Source organism: Hyperolius riggenbachi, chromosome 1 (assembly GCF_040937935.1).
Source record: "Hyperolius riggenbachi isolate aHypRig1 chromosome 1, aHypRig1.pri, whole genome shotgun sequence".
Taxonomy (NCBI): domain Eukaryota; kingdom Metazoa; phylum Chordata; class Amphibia; order Anura; family Hyperoliidae; genus Hyperolius; species Hyperolius riggenbachi.
This window is the reverse complement of record NC_090646.1, coordinates 383007855-383028181: the sequence shown is the minus strand read 5'-3', so window position 1 is coordinate 383028181 and position 20327 is coordinate 383007855. Positions and strand designations below refer to the sequence as shown.

Here is a 20327-nt window from a genome sequence, read left to right as displayed (position 1 = left end):
CAAGTTTTGAGTCCATCAAACAAATGGATGTATCTACAGGAAACCATGAAGACGTTTGGCTTGGAGGAGTCAAATTTTTATTGTGGGCTTAAAATCAACAAATCTTTGTTGTCATGCAAGCTGCTTACATTTTCTGTAACTAGAGAGTTAACCGATTTTGTAATACTTTTCTTTACAATGAGATTTATGAAGGCATAGAATTGCAGGACTGGACATCCCCCTTAAAGGTAATGCGATCAGGCGATGTTCTCCACACTGGTGCTACTTACAGGTTATTCCACTAAAACAACAAGAAAACAGAAAAGTGCTCAGTGTGCGGCAGTTTAAAGGGGCTGCCCAAGTGGACAAGTCTTGCTTTTATTGGATGGCTGTTCAGTCAGAACCTAAACTGAGAAGGATGTGGATTTTCCTTTTAAAATAATACCAGTTGCCTGACTCTCCTGCTGATTCTGTGTCTCTAATACTTTTAGCCACAGCCCCTCAACTAGCATGCAGATCAGGTGTTCTGACTGAAGTCAGACTGGATTATCTGCATGCTTGTGTCAGGTGAGTGATTCAGCCACTACTGCAGCCAAAGATCAGCAGGACTGCCATGCAACTGGTATTGTTTAAAATGAAACATCCATATCCCTTTCAGTTAAGGTTTCCTTTAAGCAATACCAATTGCATGGCTATCGTGCTGATTCTCTGCCTGCAATACTTTTTGCCATATACCCATGCAGCAGATCAGGTGTTTGGCATTATTAGCTGCATGCTTGTTTCTGGTGTGATTCAGACACTATTGCAGCCAAATAGCATAACGATGGCTAGTTACTCACCTTTTCCCCGCAGCCTGCACCGACTCCTGCAAGGACGGTGGAGGGTAACGTTCGCTCATTATCTTCCAGCCACCGAGTCCCACGCAGCTCCTCTTAGTCTGCATGGAGAAGGATGCCGAACCTACGCACTCCTGGGTTGTTGCGTCCTTTGTTGCTAGGCGTGCCTCTCCTCCTTTTAGCACAGTGGCCGAGGGCGGTACTACTGCACCCTGCTTAATTGAGAGGCAGGGTTTTTAAACCCTGCACTCTCACTGTTCAGATGCTGTTGCATCTGGTCACAGCCATGGCGACTCCACACCGTTCTCCCCCTCGACCAGTTCCAGGTTTCCCCCTGTGACATTCCCTGGCTGCTCCCCTCATTGCTGCACCTTGCTTGCCTGCCTGAGGCCTAGAGGCCCCTCCAGGAACTTCACCCCGTTACCGGAGCATCCTGGGGATTCCCCCTGCCTGCCTGTTGCTCTCCAGGAACTCCTCCTGTCAGCCAGCAGTATCCCCGGGTTTCGCTCAGCCAGCCAGTTGCCCTCCTGGAACTCTCCCGTCACCCACAACATCCCAGAGATTCCTCCTGCCTGCCCATTCTCCTCCTGGGTGCCTAGCCTGTCAGCTTTCCAAGGTACCCTAGACTCTCAGTATCTCTGGGACTTACCCTGTCAGTCAGTACCCCTACTGGGATCTTAGCTGTCAGCTCCTTACCTGGAGCTTTTTGCCTAAATGTGGGACGTGGGTGTGAGGGGAGTGGTGTTCCTATCAGTGAGTCACTGATAACTCCCCATCCAATGGGTCCCATAAACAAAATGAAATCAAAACATTTAACGAGCTAAAACAAAAATGTACTCTATGGCAAATAAGATGTTTTTGCAGCTACGGCATGCGTTTGCGGCGCAGTTCTCTGGTGGAGCTCCTACGTTGGCTGTACATGACCTTGAGAACACCCTTCTCACTCAACACCTAGATAAACCCATATCAGTGCTTTACTCTGCCCTATTGTCTAAAAACATTGAAAAAATCCTCTGTTGCCAAGAAAAATGGAACACAGATATTCCAGGCTTAGATAATACAGATTGGGAAGATATCCTAGAAGACTTTGTGAAAACTCCAATTTTAGCCTGTGACAGGTTAATTCAAGTTAAATTCCTTCATAGGACATATTTAACCCCTATTAGAATGCACAATATTTGTGGCACTAACGATGCGCTCTGCCAGAGGTGCTCTGCCAAGAACGGTACTTTTTACCATATGTTCTGGAGCTGTGTCAATATACAAACATTGTGGATAGATATATTTTCTACTATAAATGAAATTACAGAAGTACATTTTGATTGCACACCCAAACTAGCTTTATTGGGGCCATTTGAGGAACCAACATGCAACAAATACGTACAATACCTAATTCGCATACTGTGCTTCTATGCACGTAAAAAGATCCTAAGAGTCTGGAAAGGGGATGATATACCCGCCATAAATACAAACTGTGGAGTCGTTGTCGGGGCAATTTTGGGTGCCTGGAGTCGGAAAAAAATGCACCGACTCCGACTCCTAATGAATTTAAACTGTAATTAAAATAGAAAATATGATAAAATGTTCTATTTCTCAGATAATAATCATAAATAATTTATACGTACAGTAATAGCTGTGCTTAGTCCACAAAAATGAAATAAACCAATCAAAATTAGTTACTTGTGCTGCTTCAATAAAGCAGTCCCCGTATTTTTTAAGTCCTATATACATATCTGATTGTGACTGTATATATGATGTGTACACAGGAATCTCTTATATATACGAAATAACATCTATGCTGTAAGTATAAAGCCTGATGTGTAGCCGTATCACTAATAGAGATGGTCAATTAGATGGAAATAATTCTGCGTTGATTCTGATTTATGCAAATGTACAATGTAATTTTGCTCATGAAATCAAATAATTTGATACGTTGTCGAAATTTGGTTTGGTGACTACGAATTAAATGGTACCTGAGAAGGATGAAAAGAAAAGTTTTATACATACCTGGGGCTTCTTCCAGCCCCCTTAAGTCTAATCAGTCCCTCGCGGTCCACCTCCACCACCCGGATCCTCTGCTATGAGTCCTAGTAATTCAGCCAGTCAGCACAGTCCGGCCGCATGCCGTTCCCACAGCCAGGAGCGTTCTGCACCTGCGCTACAGTGCTGCGCAGGTGTAGTACGCTCCCGGCAGCGGAGTGTGTGCATGCGCACTACACCAGACTGGCTCAAGTACCTGAACTCATAGCAGAAGATCCAGGTGGCGGAGGAGGACAGCGAGGGACGGATTAGCCTGAAGGGGGCAGGAGGAAGCCCCAGGTATGTATAAAACTTCAATTTGATCTGTCTCAGGTTTACTTTGTTACACAGTAGTCATATACTCTACATATGTACTCTCCACAGAGCAGCAGGGAATCCACTGAGAATGTTGTGCACATTGAACACAGAGGTGTTGTCTATCGCCCATAAACCTGGTTCAGATTGTGCATGAAGAATGTGTAATAGAGGAAGAATCTCCTTATTCCCCTGCAGAGTACCTGCACATCACTCTTACATGTACCCACAGTTACATTGCCTAGGGCCTGATAGATGTTCTTTGTTCCGGCCTGTACCTTTTACAAGTACTCTAAAGGGAATAAATATGGCAGTCTCCATATCTTTCTCACTTCAGTTGTCTTTTAAAATTCCTAAGCGTTGGCAGTTAAGAGACGAATTTCATGTTACATGCTTTCAATCAACAAGATTTTAATATGCGAATTAGAAGAGTTGGAGGATTTTTGTACCGACTCCACAGCCCTGCATAAATATGTGGAAACGTACCGTTAATCAAGCCCTCCCATTATACCAATTAACATACAAAAACGGTAACTGCCCACAAAGATTTTACAAGATATGGACGCCATGGTGTGATAATATACTCACAACTAGATCGAACTTGGAGACCTGAAAAAGCTTATATATTTTAGTGATAAGGCAGCCCTACACTGGTCGATTGCCACCAGTACGACCAGCAAATAGATCCCTCTGTGATCTAATCTGATCACAGAGGGATCTATTGGCTGCCTACACTGCAATCAGATTTTGAATTGATTTCACTATGAAATTGATTCACAATCTGTGGAGCTGCCGCCTCCCCAGCATACATTACCTGATCCGGCCAGCATGAGCCCCCCGGTCTCCGCTCTAGGCTTCGGCTTCACTTTACTTCCTGTCGGGGAAGTTTAAACAGTAGAGCAACATTTTCCGCGCAGACAGATCGACTGGATTGATCGATTTCGGATGGAAAAACGATCTATCGGTCAGCGTTTGTGTATCGATTTCACAGCAGATTCAATCACAGTGATCGAATCTGCTGTCTATCGGCGGGAAATAAAGTATGTGTAGGGGTATCTTTATTCAAGACAGAGAATAAACATTACTTAAGAATAATCCATCTTTTTTAAGTAGAGATATTTTTTTTTTATAACCCTTATCCTCTGACGATCCAAACAAGTTTTACCAGAAGGTTTCTTCTGTATCTGTGGACTTTCATTTATTATCCATGAGGAACGGTTTAATTCGCTGGGATCTACATTGTTCTTCCTGTGGAATGCATCTTATAAACATAAGGAGTACAGAGAAAAAAGAAATCTTCCAAATAAATCAGTGGATTATCCCCATACAATACTGTGCCCAGTAGCTAAAGGAGGATTTTCGTTTAAAGCATGGAAATAAGTCTGGGTTGCCTAGAAGAGGAACTTAACATTTGCTCTGTATACTCTAGCATTATTCAATTTTTAGGCCTAGTAAAATCTGTTGTTTGGGCGACAATGGAGTTCAACTTACCTAATTTAGCAAAGTAGGACCCAGCAAGAGAAGGTGTGTGCATGGATATTAAATGGTTCTATTGACACAAAATTTGTCCATGGCTTTGGATCATTTAGCAAGAGCCAGTAGGTTGGTATGGCAAGTCTTGCTGCCATAAAAGGGGTCACAAGGAGGAAAAGACAATAGCTTCCTCATATACACATCTCAACATTAGTCTTCAGCCTTACCTGATACTAACCCAAAGGAATTTGTTACATGGATTCTAAAAAGGGATATGATGGGATAGGAGAGATTTTGATACATTTTTGGATAGGGGGTCTGAAAATCTTTATTTCACAAGAAGAGTGGAAAATTTGTGCTGAAGAAGTCATAAGAATTTGCAGTGAGCTTGATAACCAAATAATAAGGGTTCAACAGTGAGAGCAAATAAGTGGGAGAGTAGCCATACTTGGTGTCCATTTTATCATTAAATAACCTGACTGGGTCCAAGGACGCAATTGTAATTGTGAGAGGCACCAATTAGGCTCATGCTGCCGAGTCAAAGCCCTTTAGGTCTTTATCAGAAACATAATATTGATGGTATCTAGCCAATTATTGATTTCTTTTTGGGGTTTGATTTCGGTCTGTGTGTTTGAGCAGATCTCTCCTCAATGCTGTTAATACACCCTTTTCAGCTTTAGTTTTAGAGATCTGAACTCTAGCAAAGCAAACGATTAAAAGTCTTTTTCAACACAAACGTTGCTTGTGATTAGTCTTATCAGCAGATGGAGCTGCCTCCTCTGTGAGAGCCAATGCTTTTTGCTAGTTAAAGTGACCCTAAACGGAGTAAAAGTATTTAAAATAAACACATGATATACCTAGAAGTGAGTGAGTATTACATACTTACCTCGCCGTCCGTTTCTCTCAGAAGCTCACCATTTTCTTCTAACAATGATCCTTTCTAGCCCTGACAAGATTTTGTCAGACATTAAATGTATCAGTTGCTGTCAGTTATATATATCAATTGCTGTCAGTTATAGCTGAAAAGGACAACTGATGTGCAAGGTAATGTCCACGTTTCCCTATGGCTCAAGTGGGGGATATTACAGTTTAACAGAGTGCTGACCCAGAAGCTATTACAGGGTCTTTGCGATTTTTAAAATGAAGTACGGAGAATTTCATTGATCAGGGCTTGTTCACACTACAAGAGCTTTTAAGCGCAAGTGGTTTTAAAAATCTCTTGCTAATGCAATGCTGTGGTTTTTTTTTTCCCACAATCACATCACTCCAGTGTGAACACACACATAGGATAACATTAGAGCTTTTCAAATCACAAAGCACTCAGAAAAGCTCTTGTAATGTGAACAAGCCCTCACAGTGGACAACCCGGATGTGAGAGAGGAGAAAGAGATTAAAGAGTATACTACATGGGAGGCAAGTATGACCTGTGTATGTTTGCTTTTACTTTGACCATTTTGAGTTCATGTTTGCTTTAAGTGAACAGTGAAACTTAACCCTTTCTGTGCTCCCAAGAAGTTCATGGGTTAATAAATGATGTCCAGCAATTAAAAGTTCAGGAAAAGTTGTACCTCATCTCCACTTTACAATAAATACACAAATAAAACCATGGGCTGCTGTTTTGGATGGAGGGGTTAACCAGATTCCCATCATGTTAAAAAAATAAAAATGCATTACCTCCAGGGCCTCTACTAGCAAGGATGTAGCAGTAGCTAAAGCAGCCAAATAATCCTGGGCCTGTACAAACATTGTATGTCCTCTTGCCTGCATTACTTGTTTTAATATATTAGGTTGTACAGTTAAATAAAGTTTGTGTGTTTAAGTAAGAGCCAACAACAGGTCTTCTGTTTCTCTCAGAAGAATGCTATTCCTGCTTAAATATATTGCATAATATAAATATTAAAAACTTACTGTAAGCTGTATGAAAAAGCTGCGGGAGGTATAATGGTAGAGAGCAAAGCAGACATTGAAAAGTTTTAGCTATAGCAACAGGGAGCGTGGCAAGAAACCAGTCATTGTCACCCACCTGCTCTGACACAGTACTAGGGGTAGCTCTGTTACAAATGTAAGCGCTAAATAACTACTGATTGCAAAATCCACTTTGTGCATGGCATAATTATATTTCTGTATTTTGAAATGAAGAATTAGACCTCTCAGGGAATCTTAGGAGCAAACTGTTGAATCACAATTTTCTAAAAAAAAAAAAAAATTCTCAGCTGACTGTTTTGATATCTATTGTACTCTATAATTAAACCACATATAATATAATTAAAGCACATAGAATATCACTAACTTAATCCTTTGTGGTTTCATTATTATCTTTAAAACTATAAAAGCTGCAATTTTCTTCCATAGCTTTCTTTCAGCGAGACAGAACAAATGTTCGCCTATCACAAGGAGACAGAGGCATTCACTGCTCATTTATTGCCCCTTGACAACACAGGCAGCCGTGACTTCTCACGTCAAAAGACTGTGCGTGTAGTAAGAAAAAAAAAATATAATAGAGACGATTATGGAATAGTATAGCACCTTATCTGTTCCTTCAGTAATAAGTAGGCGGCATAGATAAACATCCACCTGGATATTACATTTACAGGATAAATATGTCACACACATGACTGTAGTGCTGGATCTGCAGGTTTTCATTTACCGCAATCATCAGGATTAAAAACTGGTGATTGTTTAAATGAAATTAAAACAATTTGCATTATTCAGTTAAAGGACCACTATCGCAGAAAAAGTAGTTCATAAAATGCTGCTGAAAACACAGAAAACCCAGAGAATCCCCTATGAGGAGAGGGACTGGTCCAAAACCTGTCGGTTTTGTCATATTGTAACTGCCTACTTTTTTTGCGATAGTGGTCCTTCAACAAAACAGCGTTGGATAAGGAATCCCATTGGTTAGTGCATAGACTAATACATTTACAATGCTTTATCTTGAGATCTTTGTTTTCTAGATATAGCAGAAAGAAAGAGCTCCAGCAAAATAAATAAAATAATTATTTAAAAAAAAAAAAATAAATCTGCAACCAATGTTTCCCAGTAGTCCTTTGACTTAACCAATGGAAAGGCTTCTCATTGGTCCAATCAATTAACCAATGGGGAGACCTGGCGAGGGATTTAAATATGCTTTTCTTTGAGGGCTCGTATTATTACAGAGGAGTCCAGGGTGTGTGTACTGAAGAAAAGAGGAATAGAAAAAAAATAGAAAGGATAAGAAATAATTTTACAGATTAAAATATCAGAAGATGGAAATATCCAGAAGATTGAAGATTACATCAGAGTATACCAGTGTACAGTAGAAGAACATGTTACAGAAAAGAAAATAGAAGCATACAGTTGATGAGTGAAAAGAAAAACAAACAAATGCTTTTTTTATCATTATTTTCAAATAAAATTATGTATTTTTAATTAAAAGTATGCATTGCCTATTTTTAATTACTGTATGTATGTCTATTTTTTATTCAATTAAACTTTTACCCTTTACTATAAACAGATACAGTAAGCATTTAAAATGGCCTTTATTACCTGGTAAGGGGCAGACATCTTTAGGTCCCCTTATTATTAAAGTGGATAACCACATTATTCGACCTTGTCACCATAAAAATCAAACTGGTCTGAGTGTATTAAGTGATAAAGATGCTAATCCTGCATTCAAAACTTTTTTCTGCTGTTATGGTTTTGAGTTATTACATACGATAGGAGCACTGGCCCTAGTGCCAAACCGTGCCAAAAAATTGAATGCTGGGAGGGTTTTTTTGAATGCTGGGAGTTATTTTTATCTAGAATATATTCCTACTCTTCCATTTATTTCCCTGCCTATCAGTTCACTTGTGTTTACAAGCAAGGCTGAGGTGACTCAGTAATTGGATGTGTAAATTAAAAAACAAAAAGAAAAAAGACTCTGGGAGGAGGGCAGCTAATGAATACACAATGAGCAAGAGAAGGGAGGGGGGAAACAAGAGTCAGGGAAGATATGATGTCAGCATTAGCTTGGCAAGATGGCCACTGCCTAGAAAAGGATTTTCTGCTTTTCCTTTGTAAAATTCACAGGAATCATTACGTGGATAGCACAATACATCTGTTATGCAAGTAGAGGTAGTATTTATTTACTTATATATGTGGTTTTTATTTCTAGGTTAGAATGGGTGTTGCTTGTTCTTTAACCAGTTCAGCCTTCAGTCGTTTTCACTTTATGCATCAGAGCAATGTTCACCTCCCATTCATTAGCCTATGGCCCATATGCAATTAACTTTTTCTCCTAAGTTTTCTCCTAGGTGATATTTTTAAACTTGTCAATAAAATGCCTTTTAAGCCACCAGCAAGCAAGAAAATGCTTAAAATAAATTTGATAGTGCCTTTTCACCTACTTTTAGGTACTTTTTCAACTATACAATGCCAAAAATCTATTTTAAAAAGATGTTGAAAAATTATCTCCTAGGAGAAAACTCAGGTGAAAAAGTGAATTGCATATGGCCCTATAACTTTATCACTATTTATCACAATGAACTGATCTAGATCTTGTTTTTTTCTTCCACCAATTAGGCTTTCTAGTAACAGTAAGAAAAAGAAAAAAAATGAAAAAATTCATTATTTGTCAGTTTTCGGCCATTATAATTTTAAAATAAAACATGCGTCCATAATTAAAACCCACGTATTGTATTTGCCCATATGTCACGGTTATTTCACCATTTAAATTATGACCCTATCACAATGTATCGCGACAATATTTTATTTGGAAATAAAAGAGCATTTTTTCCGTTTTGCATCCATCACTGTTTACAAGATTATAAAAAAAAAATAGAGAGAAATATTTCATCTTTACATAGATATTTAAAAAGTTTAGACCCTTAGGTAAATATTTGTTTTTTTTTTTTATAGTAATGTTTTGGTTTTTTTTATTAAACATTTTATGTGGGCATTTTTGGGAGGGTGGGATATAAATAGTGTTTTATTGGGGGAAATATTTGTGTATTGTAATGTTTTTTTTACTTTTACTTGTAGTTTTACTTTTTGGCCACAAGATGGCAATCTTGAGTTTGTTTACATGACGTCACTCTAAGCGTACAATGTACGCTTAGAGGGACAGAGCTTCAAAAAAAGCGTAGCTTCCGAGAGAAGCGGTCGTTTCTTCAGCGGGGGAGAAGAATCAGTGATCGGGCACCATAGCCCGATACATTGATTCCTGGGCTACCGAATCCGCGGCCGGGAGTGCGCGTGCAATCGGCCGCGGGAGCCCGCGGACGCGCACGTGGCCTCCTGGACGTAGGTACTACGTCCTGGAGGCATAAATGGTTAAGGTGGCCACACACAATACAATAAAATGATCAGATTTAACAGCAATTCGATAAAAACGATCGGATCTCCCGAAAATATTTTGATTGTTTTTTTTTCATTCGACTGAAAAATCCGGATTTCCCGTTTTTTTTCCCCGATTTTTATCTATCCGGAATGCCAGATCTTTTTCTTCAATTTCTCTAAAGATTGTATGGTGTGTGTTAGATTGTCAGTTTATCAATATACACACCCAAGCAATTTCCTCAGAGTTTCCAATCATTTTATCATAATTGGGGAAAAATTGAACATAGGTGTGTGGTACATTGGTCATATTTGAAATGTTACAATCGGTCAGAAAAATGTATTACAATTTTTCAATTGAACAGATATTTTAAAAATTGTATGGTGTATTGTAAGGGTATTGTATGGTATATTGTAAGGGTATTGTACCTTTACAATGCCCATTGCTGTGTGCATTTCAGCAACGTGTATAGTGTACAATATGCAAGGTCATCAGAAGTGCATAGACTTCTGATTTCCTTGCATATTGCAGAAAAAAAAAAATTTACTTTCTTTTTGAGGACCCTTTTTGAGCACGTCAGGGAGATGGTGCTCGAACATGGCCCTGTCCTGTGCTAATTGTTCTCATGGAGATGTACGAGGATGCATTTATATACACCCACTCCTTATTTCATTGACATGCAAAAGTGTGGATATGATATATAGAAGACATTTTTGTTGTGCGAGTGGGGCCACATTTGAGCCTTGACCAATTTCTTGAGGTACAGGGAAGGTACTCCTATATCCATCTAACATCACATCTCGACAAAACCAAGGCAAATTTTTTTGGATGTAAGAGTGAGTGTTAAAAAGGATAATATGTTGTGTGCCAAACTACAGGTAAAAAAGTACAGATAGGAACTTGGTACTCAGCTTTGACAACTTTCATCCCCCAGCCCTCAAGAGAGCAATTCCAAAATCTAAGTTATTGCATGTAGATAGACTTGGATCTGAGCCATCAATTAAAGAAAAAAAAAAAAAAAGAGTGAGTGAGATGAAGAGCAAATTTAGGAGGGGATATCCCCATAAGGTTTTGAGAAAGAATGATTGACAGAAAGAACATAGGAAGAGGTGTGTTAGTGGGAGGATTCCCCTGGTTACAAAATACAATACCACTGCAAATCAGGTTAAAAGTATTGTGATGAAAAGATTGCATTTATTAATGGTCGCTTTGGATAGGGTGCCAGAGTTCAATAATCCCCCTCTTTTCATCTATAGAGAATGGCCCTCAGTTACAGACAGATTGGTAAAATCTGATAAAGCATTATTGAAACTAGACTTGTTTTTGGTTCTCTCCTTATTAACCTTTACCTGCTCCCTTAGGGCCTGTTTCCACTACACACAGTTCGATGCAGCTACATAGTTTCCATTGTGTGCTGGTTACGCAGAGCGGTGCGATCAGAGAATCTACATCATGCTGCAGATTCTCGCATGACTGCATCCACCCGCTGTTTCCTCCTATACACTTCCACATCGGGAGATGTGGAAGTGATGCGATGCTACACGATAGTCGCATCGCATCCTTTCCGCCAGCAGAAAAGTGCTCTTACTCCTTAGGCTCAATTGGTAGAAGTGTGTAACACCCTTGAGCCTCTCTCCCATTACCCTACTCCCCCCCCCCCCCTTAATGTATTCCCTTTTTTCTCCCTTATCTTTCCAGGATCTGATGGGATGCAGAAGTCAGGGGTTCCGATATGGTAATACAAATAAACTTCATTGTCTCTATATAAGCTAGAGTTGCAATGTTCCACCAGAAAATAATGTAATCTTGTGCCGATTGCATTTGTGCAATGAATGTATGGGTGGCATGACTGACATTCCACTTCAGCACATAGTTCCACTTTAATATAGAAAGAGCAGCGTATCCGCTTTAAACTCAGAAAACAACATTCATCTTCCTTAAGCTAAAGCCAAATATTTTACACCCAAATCATCAAACCATAAATACCTTATATGCTTCTGCTTCTAAGGGATTCCTTACCTAGCGGTCATGCACTAGTCAAAATAGACAGCACACCTCTTGAATCCACATCTGGTGGGGGTAGAATACTTTAAATCTTTCTGTTAACCTATTAGATAGGTAAACATTTTACATTCATACTTTTGGGAGTAATATGATCAAAAATACCAAATAAGTGTAACAAATGAATCCTAGTAAAGTGTATTGATTAGATCAGTGTTTAATTCTGAGAAATGTAGTAAGAAAAAGGGATTTCACAAGAGCCCCCAAAAAAGATTAGTTTCAAAACTACATGAACGAGCAGAAGTAGAAAACGGTTTCATAAATATTAAACTTGTAAACGCAATTCAGTGGAAATGAGTTAAAGGTTTTGAAACTGTATCTCAATGCGGATAGCTCCTTTTCTGTGGTTAGAAACCCTTCCCTATGCAGTAATGTTTATGCAAGTCACTGATGCTGTGATAATAGAAGAATGATGTAGGCAATAGTGGCACTTGGTAGATTGGGAACAGGATTTGGTGAGGTTTATTGTGATGGGTATTAACAGCTTAGGAAGTTTAAAAAAAGAAAGAAACTTAAGGCCCATGGATTAATGCTATGTTTAGGTTGACATTTGTATAGGGTCCTTGATGAGAAATATGGGATAGTACCAGGAGTGGCTAGGTGTAACAATAGTTTAGTCAGTAGATTAGTGGCAGGAACCATGATATGCTTAAAGCAAACCTGACCTGAAAATAAACGGAGGCGAAACAAATGTATCCTTTTATTATTAAAAAATGACCTTTTTTATAATCCCACAGTTTAATTTTTGGTTCGAAAACTTAAAAAGTAGATTTAATGTTTTAATGTCTTAGCTGAATGACACGGTCTTTCAGTCTCAGAGCTAAAATGTGTTAACTATTGACCCTTTTTCTTTATTCTCTGCACTCATAAGCTGTTCTCTGACAAACAAGCAAGAGTTTTGCAATTCCTTATCAGTGAGAGTAACGCTACAGCTCAACTAAGTCCCTACTACAGAAAAACTGTCACTTCCATACCTTAGTGTCTCTTTCAGGCATAAAAAGAAAAGGACAAAGAAAAAAAAAAAAAAGAAAGAAAGAACGAACTACAGCTTAGTTATTTGTATGTTTGGCAATGTACGTACACATGTTTTTCTTATGTCACATCAGGTACCAGTCAAAGAGAACATGAACAAAGAGGAAATGGTGGGCAGACATACTTTTTTTCCCTCTTAAACTTTACCAGTCGCAGAACAGGTTATTGCTCGTGCCAGGAAGACTGAGTTAAACTGGTTGAGGAGCCTGAGCAACTTTCAAGCCAAATTAATCAGTGTCAGCATGCAAAACCAAATATACGAGTAAGTAGAGTAGATATATTTTCATAGAACAATAGCCCTGATGCTTTCTATAGGAAGAATTTTAGCTGTGTTTACAGAGTACAATCAGGACTATTGTGTAAACGGCTGCAGCCTCCAACCCCTCCTCCCCCAAATGCTTTTTTGGGGGGGTAATTTTTGGTAATTTTTCTACTTGCATTTTATAAAATGTAATTAGAAAAATGTGATCTCAAGTTTTAACTTATCAAAAGTTGTTAGAAAGTACAACTAGGGCTGTGGAGTTGGTACAAAAATAATCCGACTCAGACTCCTCAGTTTATGAAACCACCGACAGACTCCAGGTACCTAAAGGGAAACTAAACTGAGAGGGATGTGGATGTTTCCTTTTAAACAATACCAGTTGCCTGGCTGTCCTACTGATCTCTTTGGCTGCAATAGTGGATAAAATACACCCGAAACAAGCTTGCAGCTAATCCAGGCTGACTTCAGTCAGAGCACCTGATCTACATGCTTGTTGAGGGGCTGTGGCTAAAAGTATTAGAGAGACTGGATCAGCAGACAGAAGAGTCAGGCAACTGGTATTATTTTAAAAGGAAAAATCCATGTCCTCAGTTTAGCTTCCCTTTAACAGTGCTCCAACTCAGACTCCTTGACTTCTTAGTCTACTTTTTACAACGTATACGGATTTGGTTCAAAAATCAGACTCCTCGGTTTATTGAAACCACTGACTGACTCCAGGTACTTAAAATTGCCCTGACTCCTCAGCTCCGAGTTCAACCCCCCCCCCCCCCCCCCCCACCCACACACACACAAAATAACAGAGAAATCTATGAAGCATCATCAAGAAAGTGGATACTTACTCTTTCCATTTCTTTGAAGTCCTCATCGAGCTTGGTGCCTTCAGCCCCTCCAACCTTCTCACTCACTTTCTGTAATAAAATCAGATACACAATCAATATAGCAAATCATTACCATGAGGAAAGAGGTAACGTTCACTTCGCAATGAAGTGGATTCTAAAAATAAATAAAAATAAAGTGAACAACCTAAATCAGCAACATGAACAAATATCCAGATAGTATATGCACAAAAGGCTGCACTATTAGATATGGTAAGTCGTACCTGCCTACCTAACTCTGCTAATAGTATTGTATTGGTCTAATACCAATACCGTTACTCTAATCACAATGAAACATGTTTGATCAATAAAATGTAAAGGAAGTAAAATCCAGTAAAATCCACTCATAGTTATCCACTTGGCCAGGTCCCTTTAAAGTTTACTGTATCAGAATTCATCATACGTTGTATATTTATACAGGCACATTGCTGAGACCCAAGGACAACATTTTCTTTAGCTAGAGGATTACTAGATCAGAGTTTACCAACAAGATTCTACTGTATTTCATTTGATTATTTTATTAAATCAAACATCTACTCTGTGTAATGGCACATACCTGCCACTATTCTCTCATTTCCCCAGCTTTCTGCACAAGTAAACTGAGAACCAATGTTATTCAACTGGCTAGTGCACACTTGAATGTGTCCCCCATACAGATAAAAAAAAAAAATAGACAGCAGTGAAGCGCTGCACCCATTTTCTCTATCAATTACATTAGCTCTTGTGATAAAACGTGTATGTTTTTACACATACAGATACACATGGTGTACAGAAAATGCATACAGAAAACTGACAGACGAGTGTGCTCCCAGCCTCAGCTTATTACACTCACTCTGTCCATTTCTGATGTAGCAGAACTGGCTCTGCAGACTCCCACAGCATCACTACAGTGCACAACACTTAGGGAGGGGGGTGAAGAGGTTGGGGGCAGGGCACTGTACACTAGAATATGCTGCACACTTAATAGTGACTGTCTACAAATCTGTGTCTACAAAACTTTGTACGATTCCTTATCAGTGGCTTTGCAGATGCAGTGATTAGAACAATTGTGCAGAAAGCTTTTTCTCTCCGTGCCCAGACTCCTCAAGCATCACTACAGTACAGAGCACTTGGGGAGGGGCAGAAAAGCTGGGGGTAGAGCAGTGCTGTACACAAGACCCTGCTAAACAAAGAATAGAGACTGTCTACAAATCTTTGTCAGCAAACCTTTGTAGGATTCCTTATCAGTGGCTGAGTAGATGCAGTCATTAGAACAATTGTGCAGAGAGCAGAAAGATTTTTCTCTCCGTGCCCTTATTTGTCAGTCTATCAGGACAGGGAAAATAACTTCTCCCCCTCCCCCCCCCCCCCCCCCCCTGCAGCTGCTTCCCTTGCAAAGTCCAATATTATGCCCCTGGTAATCACTTGTAGTAGGCACACTTTTCACTTGTAGTATGCACACTTTTTTAAAGATGCCGTTTTCTTGTGGCAACATCAAACGTGTACCTGCAAGAGCAATTTGCCAAACGGTGCAGATATTCAATTCTCAGCATCCACCGACACCCTACCTAGGTCAACAAATATCAACTTGTGATTGCAAGACAAATGATAGCAAGCAAAGTCTGTAGTGAACTTTGTTAATCTTCAAAATCTAGAAACACACATAATATATATATATATATATATATATATATATATATATATATATATATATATATATATATATATATATATATATATATATATATATATATACATACATACATACATACATACATACATACATACATACATACATACATACATATATATACACACACACACACACACACACATATAGATATATTTACACATATATACACACACACACACACACACACACACACACACACACACACACACACGTGTATATACGTGTATACACACACACACACACACACACACACGCATGGCTCACTTCTCCTTTTCCTTCTCCTAAAACCAAAAAAAATTCAGGTCCGCTTTAAAATTAGTCCCGCTCCCCGCTGACGTCACACCGCCACACTGATTGCTGCCGGGTCCCCGGAAGAACAGCAGGGACATGGGGATCCCGGTGGCTGGAGCAAAGGTAGAAAAGCAATCGGCGAGAAGCCTGGGTCCTGCTGTGCAGCATTGATCGCGTGCGGGACCCAGAAACAGGGCACACACGATGGTTTTTGCCAGCCTGACCTAAGCTTGGGCGTACGGATCTCAGATCACAAAGCGGAGCCCGAGCACAGGTCAGGATTACCACCAGGGGGGGTTAAATAAGATTTATTATTTTGCATTTTTCATGCGTACCACGCGTTGAGAACCTAGGCTGTAAATAAAGGAATATGCAGTAAGGCAACATAACACATTCTAAGAAGATTTAATTTATACATTCATGACATTGACTTTTTCTTTGTACAGAAGGTTTAAGCTTATTGCTTATTCAAATCAAGCCAAGTAGTAAACAACAAATGCCTCATGTGACATTTTACTTTGACAAGCTGCTTCACTTGTAAACACACCTGATCATGCAATTCCTAAATGGTTAACAAGTTTCTCATGATACACAGAAGTCCAGTAAAGAAAACTGCACAAACATAACAACATAACACCATTTAGAAAAATAAAAAAAGCAGTTCAGGGAAATGTGCAAGGCACTGTAATCTATCACAAGCAAAAGCTCAGAAACCAGCACATGATTTTAGTTTGATTTTTTTTTTCAATTCGATGAACTAATGTACTGTTGGCCATCTTGCTATTAATGCACTTTTATTAAAAAGGATATGGTTTTATCTCTGGAGACTTGGGCTATATTCCTCCTGACAGTATTTAGCATACAGTACATATGCCTTACCTCAGCACATATGGCTCACATTATTGACTTATAAAATGCCAGCATATTCTGTGGCGCTGTACAAAGTAAGAAGCATTGGGGTACATAATGCAGACAATGGTATACACCAATATACAAAATACAGTATTGATCATTACAGTGACAAAAGTAGCATGAATAAAATGTGTAACAAATTTAAAGACACAAAATGGTGAGAGTGAAAGAACCCTGCTCTTGCGGGCTTACAATCTAAAGGAATAGGAGGAGAACAAGAGGTGGGATAGTATACAATATTCATACCTAGAGGCAGTGTAATTTAGGTTATTTAGTAGGAGTACAACTTCGCCAGAGGTCAAAAGGGGGAATGGCCTAATGTAGAGAGTATGCTTGTCGGAATAAGTGAGAGAGTTTTAAGGGAGCGTTTAAAGATACCAAAGGTTGGGGAGTGACGGAGATGTGGCAGGGGATTACAGAGGAGGGGTGGAGCACGTGCAAAATCTTGTGTACGTGAATGCAAGGAGGAGATTCTAGAGGAGGACAAAAGAAGGTCATGTGCAGATCTGAGATTGTGGTTGGGTTGGTATCTGGAAAACTAGTGAGATGTACAGGGTAGAGATAGTGGAGTGCTTTGTAGGTTAGTATTTAGAGTCTGAACTGGATCCTCTGGTTAATTGGTAGTCAATGAAAAGCTTGACAGAGAGGAGCAGTAGCTGCATGTAACAGAGAACATTATTTTTCCATAATGCTTCTGCAGTGCACACCTTGAGCTTCACTGCCTAGTCAAAGTCATCTTGACGCTACAGGGCAGCTGTGTTAAAGTAAATTCCAGTGACACAAAAGGACCTATACAACTTCAGTGTGGCCAGTCCGAAATCAAATAGCCTTCTGTAAAATGTATTTATTTTCATTAAGTCTGGCAATTCTTTCAACATGGTTGTTCACGAGTGGTGTGTAACCGGGTTCTTGTTTAATGCAAGTTTGATTTCCCTGCTCCTGTAATAAAGGATTCCCTTGAACTGCACTGTTTGATGTGTGGTGTACTGTCTGAATAGTGGAATCTAACTGAGCTTTTACCACTGCTCCTTGATGCTGGTAGTGCGTAAGGTTTGTTGGTGAATAAATTATTATTAATATCATATTTAATTCATAAGGCACCAACATAATTTGCAGCACTGTGCAGAAACCAAGGCCCCTGTCCTAGAAGTCTTTGTTCACCAGAAAACCTATCCTGAGCTGCTGGTTTAGAGTGCACCTATAGGCCTTAATTAAACAGAATCCTAAATCCAATTCACATACAGCCGTTTCAGGATGCCTGCACCTCATCAATGCAAGTTATGAATTCGAAGGATGCTATATGTGCTATATTGTGAGCCTTAGGGAAGAATGAAAATCAGCAGCTAAAGGAAGAAAAACAGGACAACAAACATGTCATCAAAGGCGATTAGTAAATGGATTCCACTGAAAACTCTGCCGTGTTTGAAATGCAGATCATTTTGCAGAGCATCATGCATACAGAACAATGCACGATAAAAGGCTATTACTGTATATTGTTCTATACTGCCCATTTGCAGTGTCTCCATTATTGGTAATTAAGCACATTCACGTCTTCTCAATTTACATTTTAGGGTGTAAAAAGGGGCAAATGTACATGTGGAGCAAGATTATAAAACTGTTCCCATTATGTTGAATGCAAAACTATTGTTTAATATATGCAAAACATATTTACATGTGAGACATTGGATACAATTGGAATTCCCTGGCTTAGATGCCAAAATACTCAGCATATATGGACTATAACTCACTCTTTTGGACTCTCCCTTCTACTCCCCGTAATTCTCTATTTACAAACACCCCCCCCCCCCTTCTATCCTTTTTCATCTCCACCCTCCAGGGCCAGGGTTGAGCACAACGAGAGGAACGGAACAGGAGGACCCTTCCTACCCTCTTACATACAACCCTTTTAAGGATTGCAGGTTCGTGGCACTGCTTGCCACTAAACCAAAGGATCACTTTGTTTTTTCTTTACTTGTTTGTTCAAAGCTTTGATTGTACTAATCTAAGCAGACGACCTGGGCCTCTACAGTAAAGAAGCTTGATAGCTACCGAAGTTGCTGACATGACTATGTTTACTGATGCTACCACTGCTCCCTTGCGCAGGATAAATCATAATGTCATGTATGCACACTTGTACTACTATTTAACTTTGCTATATTTGATATGTTCAATAAAATGTGTGGAACCAAAACCCATTTACACATGCAACTTTAGAAACAAAACTTGGCAAAAATTGAGAAAGCCTTGTACATCTTCTCATAACTTCTGATTGCACAGAATTCATTATCGCTATGTCTTGCTTGGTTGTGCAAGTCAGTGAAAAGAGATGGGCATGCTGTCACCTCCATTGACCTACCAATAACATCCACATAAGTAGAAAGATAAAACAGCTGGGGAAGTAGGAATTATACCAAATAGGAACTTGGTAGAGGGAGGAGGGAATACTGTTTGCTAGACACTCCAATCAGTTGTATACACTGGTTTAGAAGACTAGAAGAAAGTAACTGTATCCATTTTCTTTTATAAAAGTTGGCAAAAACATACGCCATGTTCAGTGGCAGAGAAGTACAAATGCAAACAACCATGGAATTGGAAACTGACCATATTTCCTAATGGAATTTATGGTGGAGTTATGGCCAAAGAATACAGTTACTGCATACTGGGTTATTATCATTGCTTTTGAGTTATAAAATTACAATATCTCCAAGGGGGGGGGGGGGGGATGCAGATAACTTTGTTTGCACATGAAACATGTCTGAAAAATATTTTATATAAATAATTCTAGGTATTTGGGATGTTAAGTAGCTTGGCAGTACCTAGACAACAGGAGTGAGGGACCGGTTATAAATGCAATCTATACATCCACGTGAAAATGTAAAGCTTGGTACACACATCGAATTTTGATTGCCCAATTTTACCACTTCAATGTAGTATGAGAACTTTCCTACACAATCGGTTTATAGTATTCAAAATCAGTTGGCCCTCAAACTACATGGAGGTGACAACATTGGCTGGTAACTGGCCATCAACTGGCTATCATAATCAAAATTGGATGTGTGTACTAAGCTTAAAGAGACACTGAAGCGAAAAAAAAATGATATAATGAATTGGTTGTGTAGTACGGATAATTACTAGAAGATTAGTAGCAAAGAAAATATTCTCATTTTTATTTTCAGTTATATATAGAGATGTAGCGAACGGTTCCAGGCAAACTTTGGGGATTCGCGTTCGCCTGCACCAGGCGAACTTTTGTGGAAGTTCGATACGCCCCATAATGCATTATGAGGGTCAACTTTGACCCTAT

General features: G+C 39.3%; 1 protein-coding gene across 1 annotated transcript in view; it reads right to left on the bottom strand.

The window, feature by feature from the left end:
* Positions 1-20327, bottom strand: part of SH3GL2 (SH3 domain containing GRB2 like 2, endophilin A1) — a 202811-nt gene that overhangs the window by 59586 nt on the left and 122898 nt on the right. The window contains exon 2 of the mRNA XM_068234382.1: positions 14113-14181. Within this exon, the coding sequence (XP_068090483.1) occupies positions 14113-14181 (69 nt within the window). The remainder of the gene's footprint in view (positions 1-14112; positions 14182-20327) is intronic.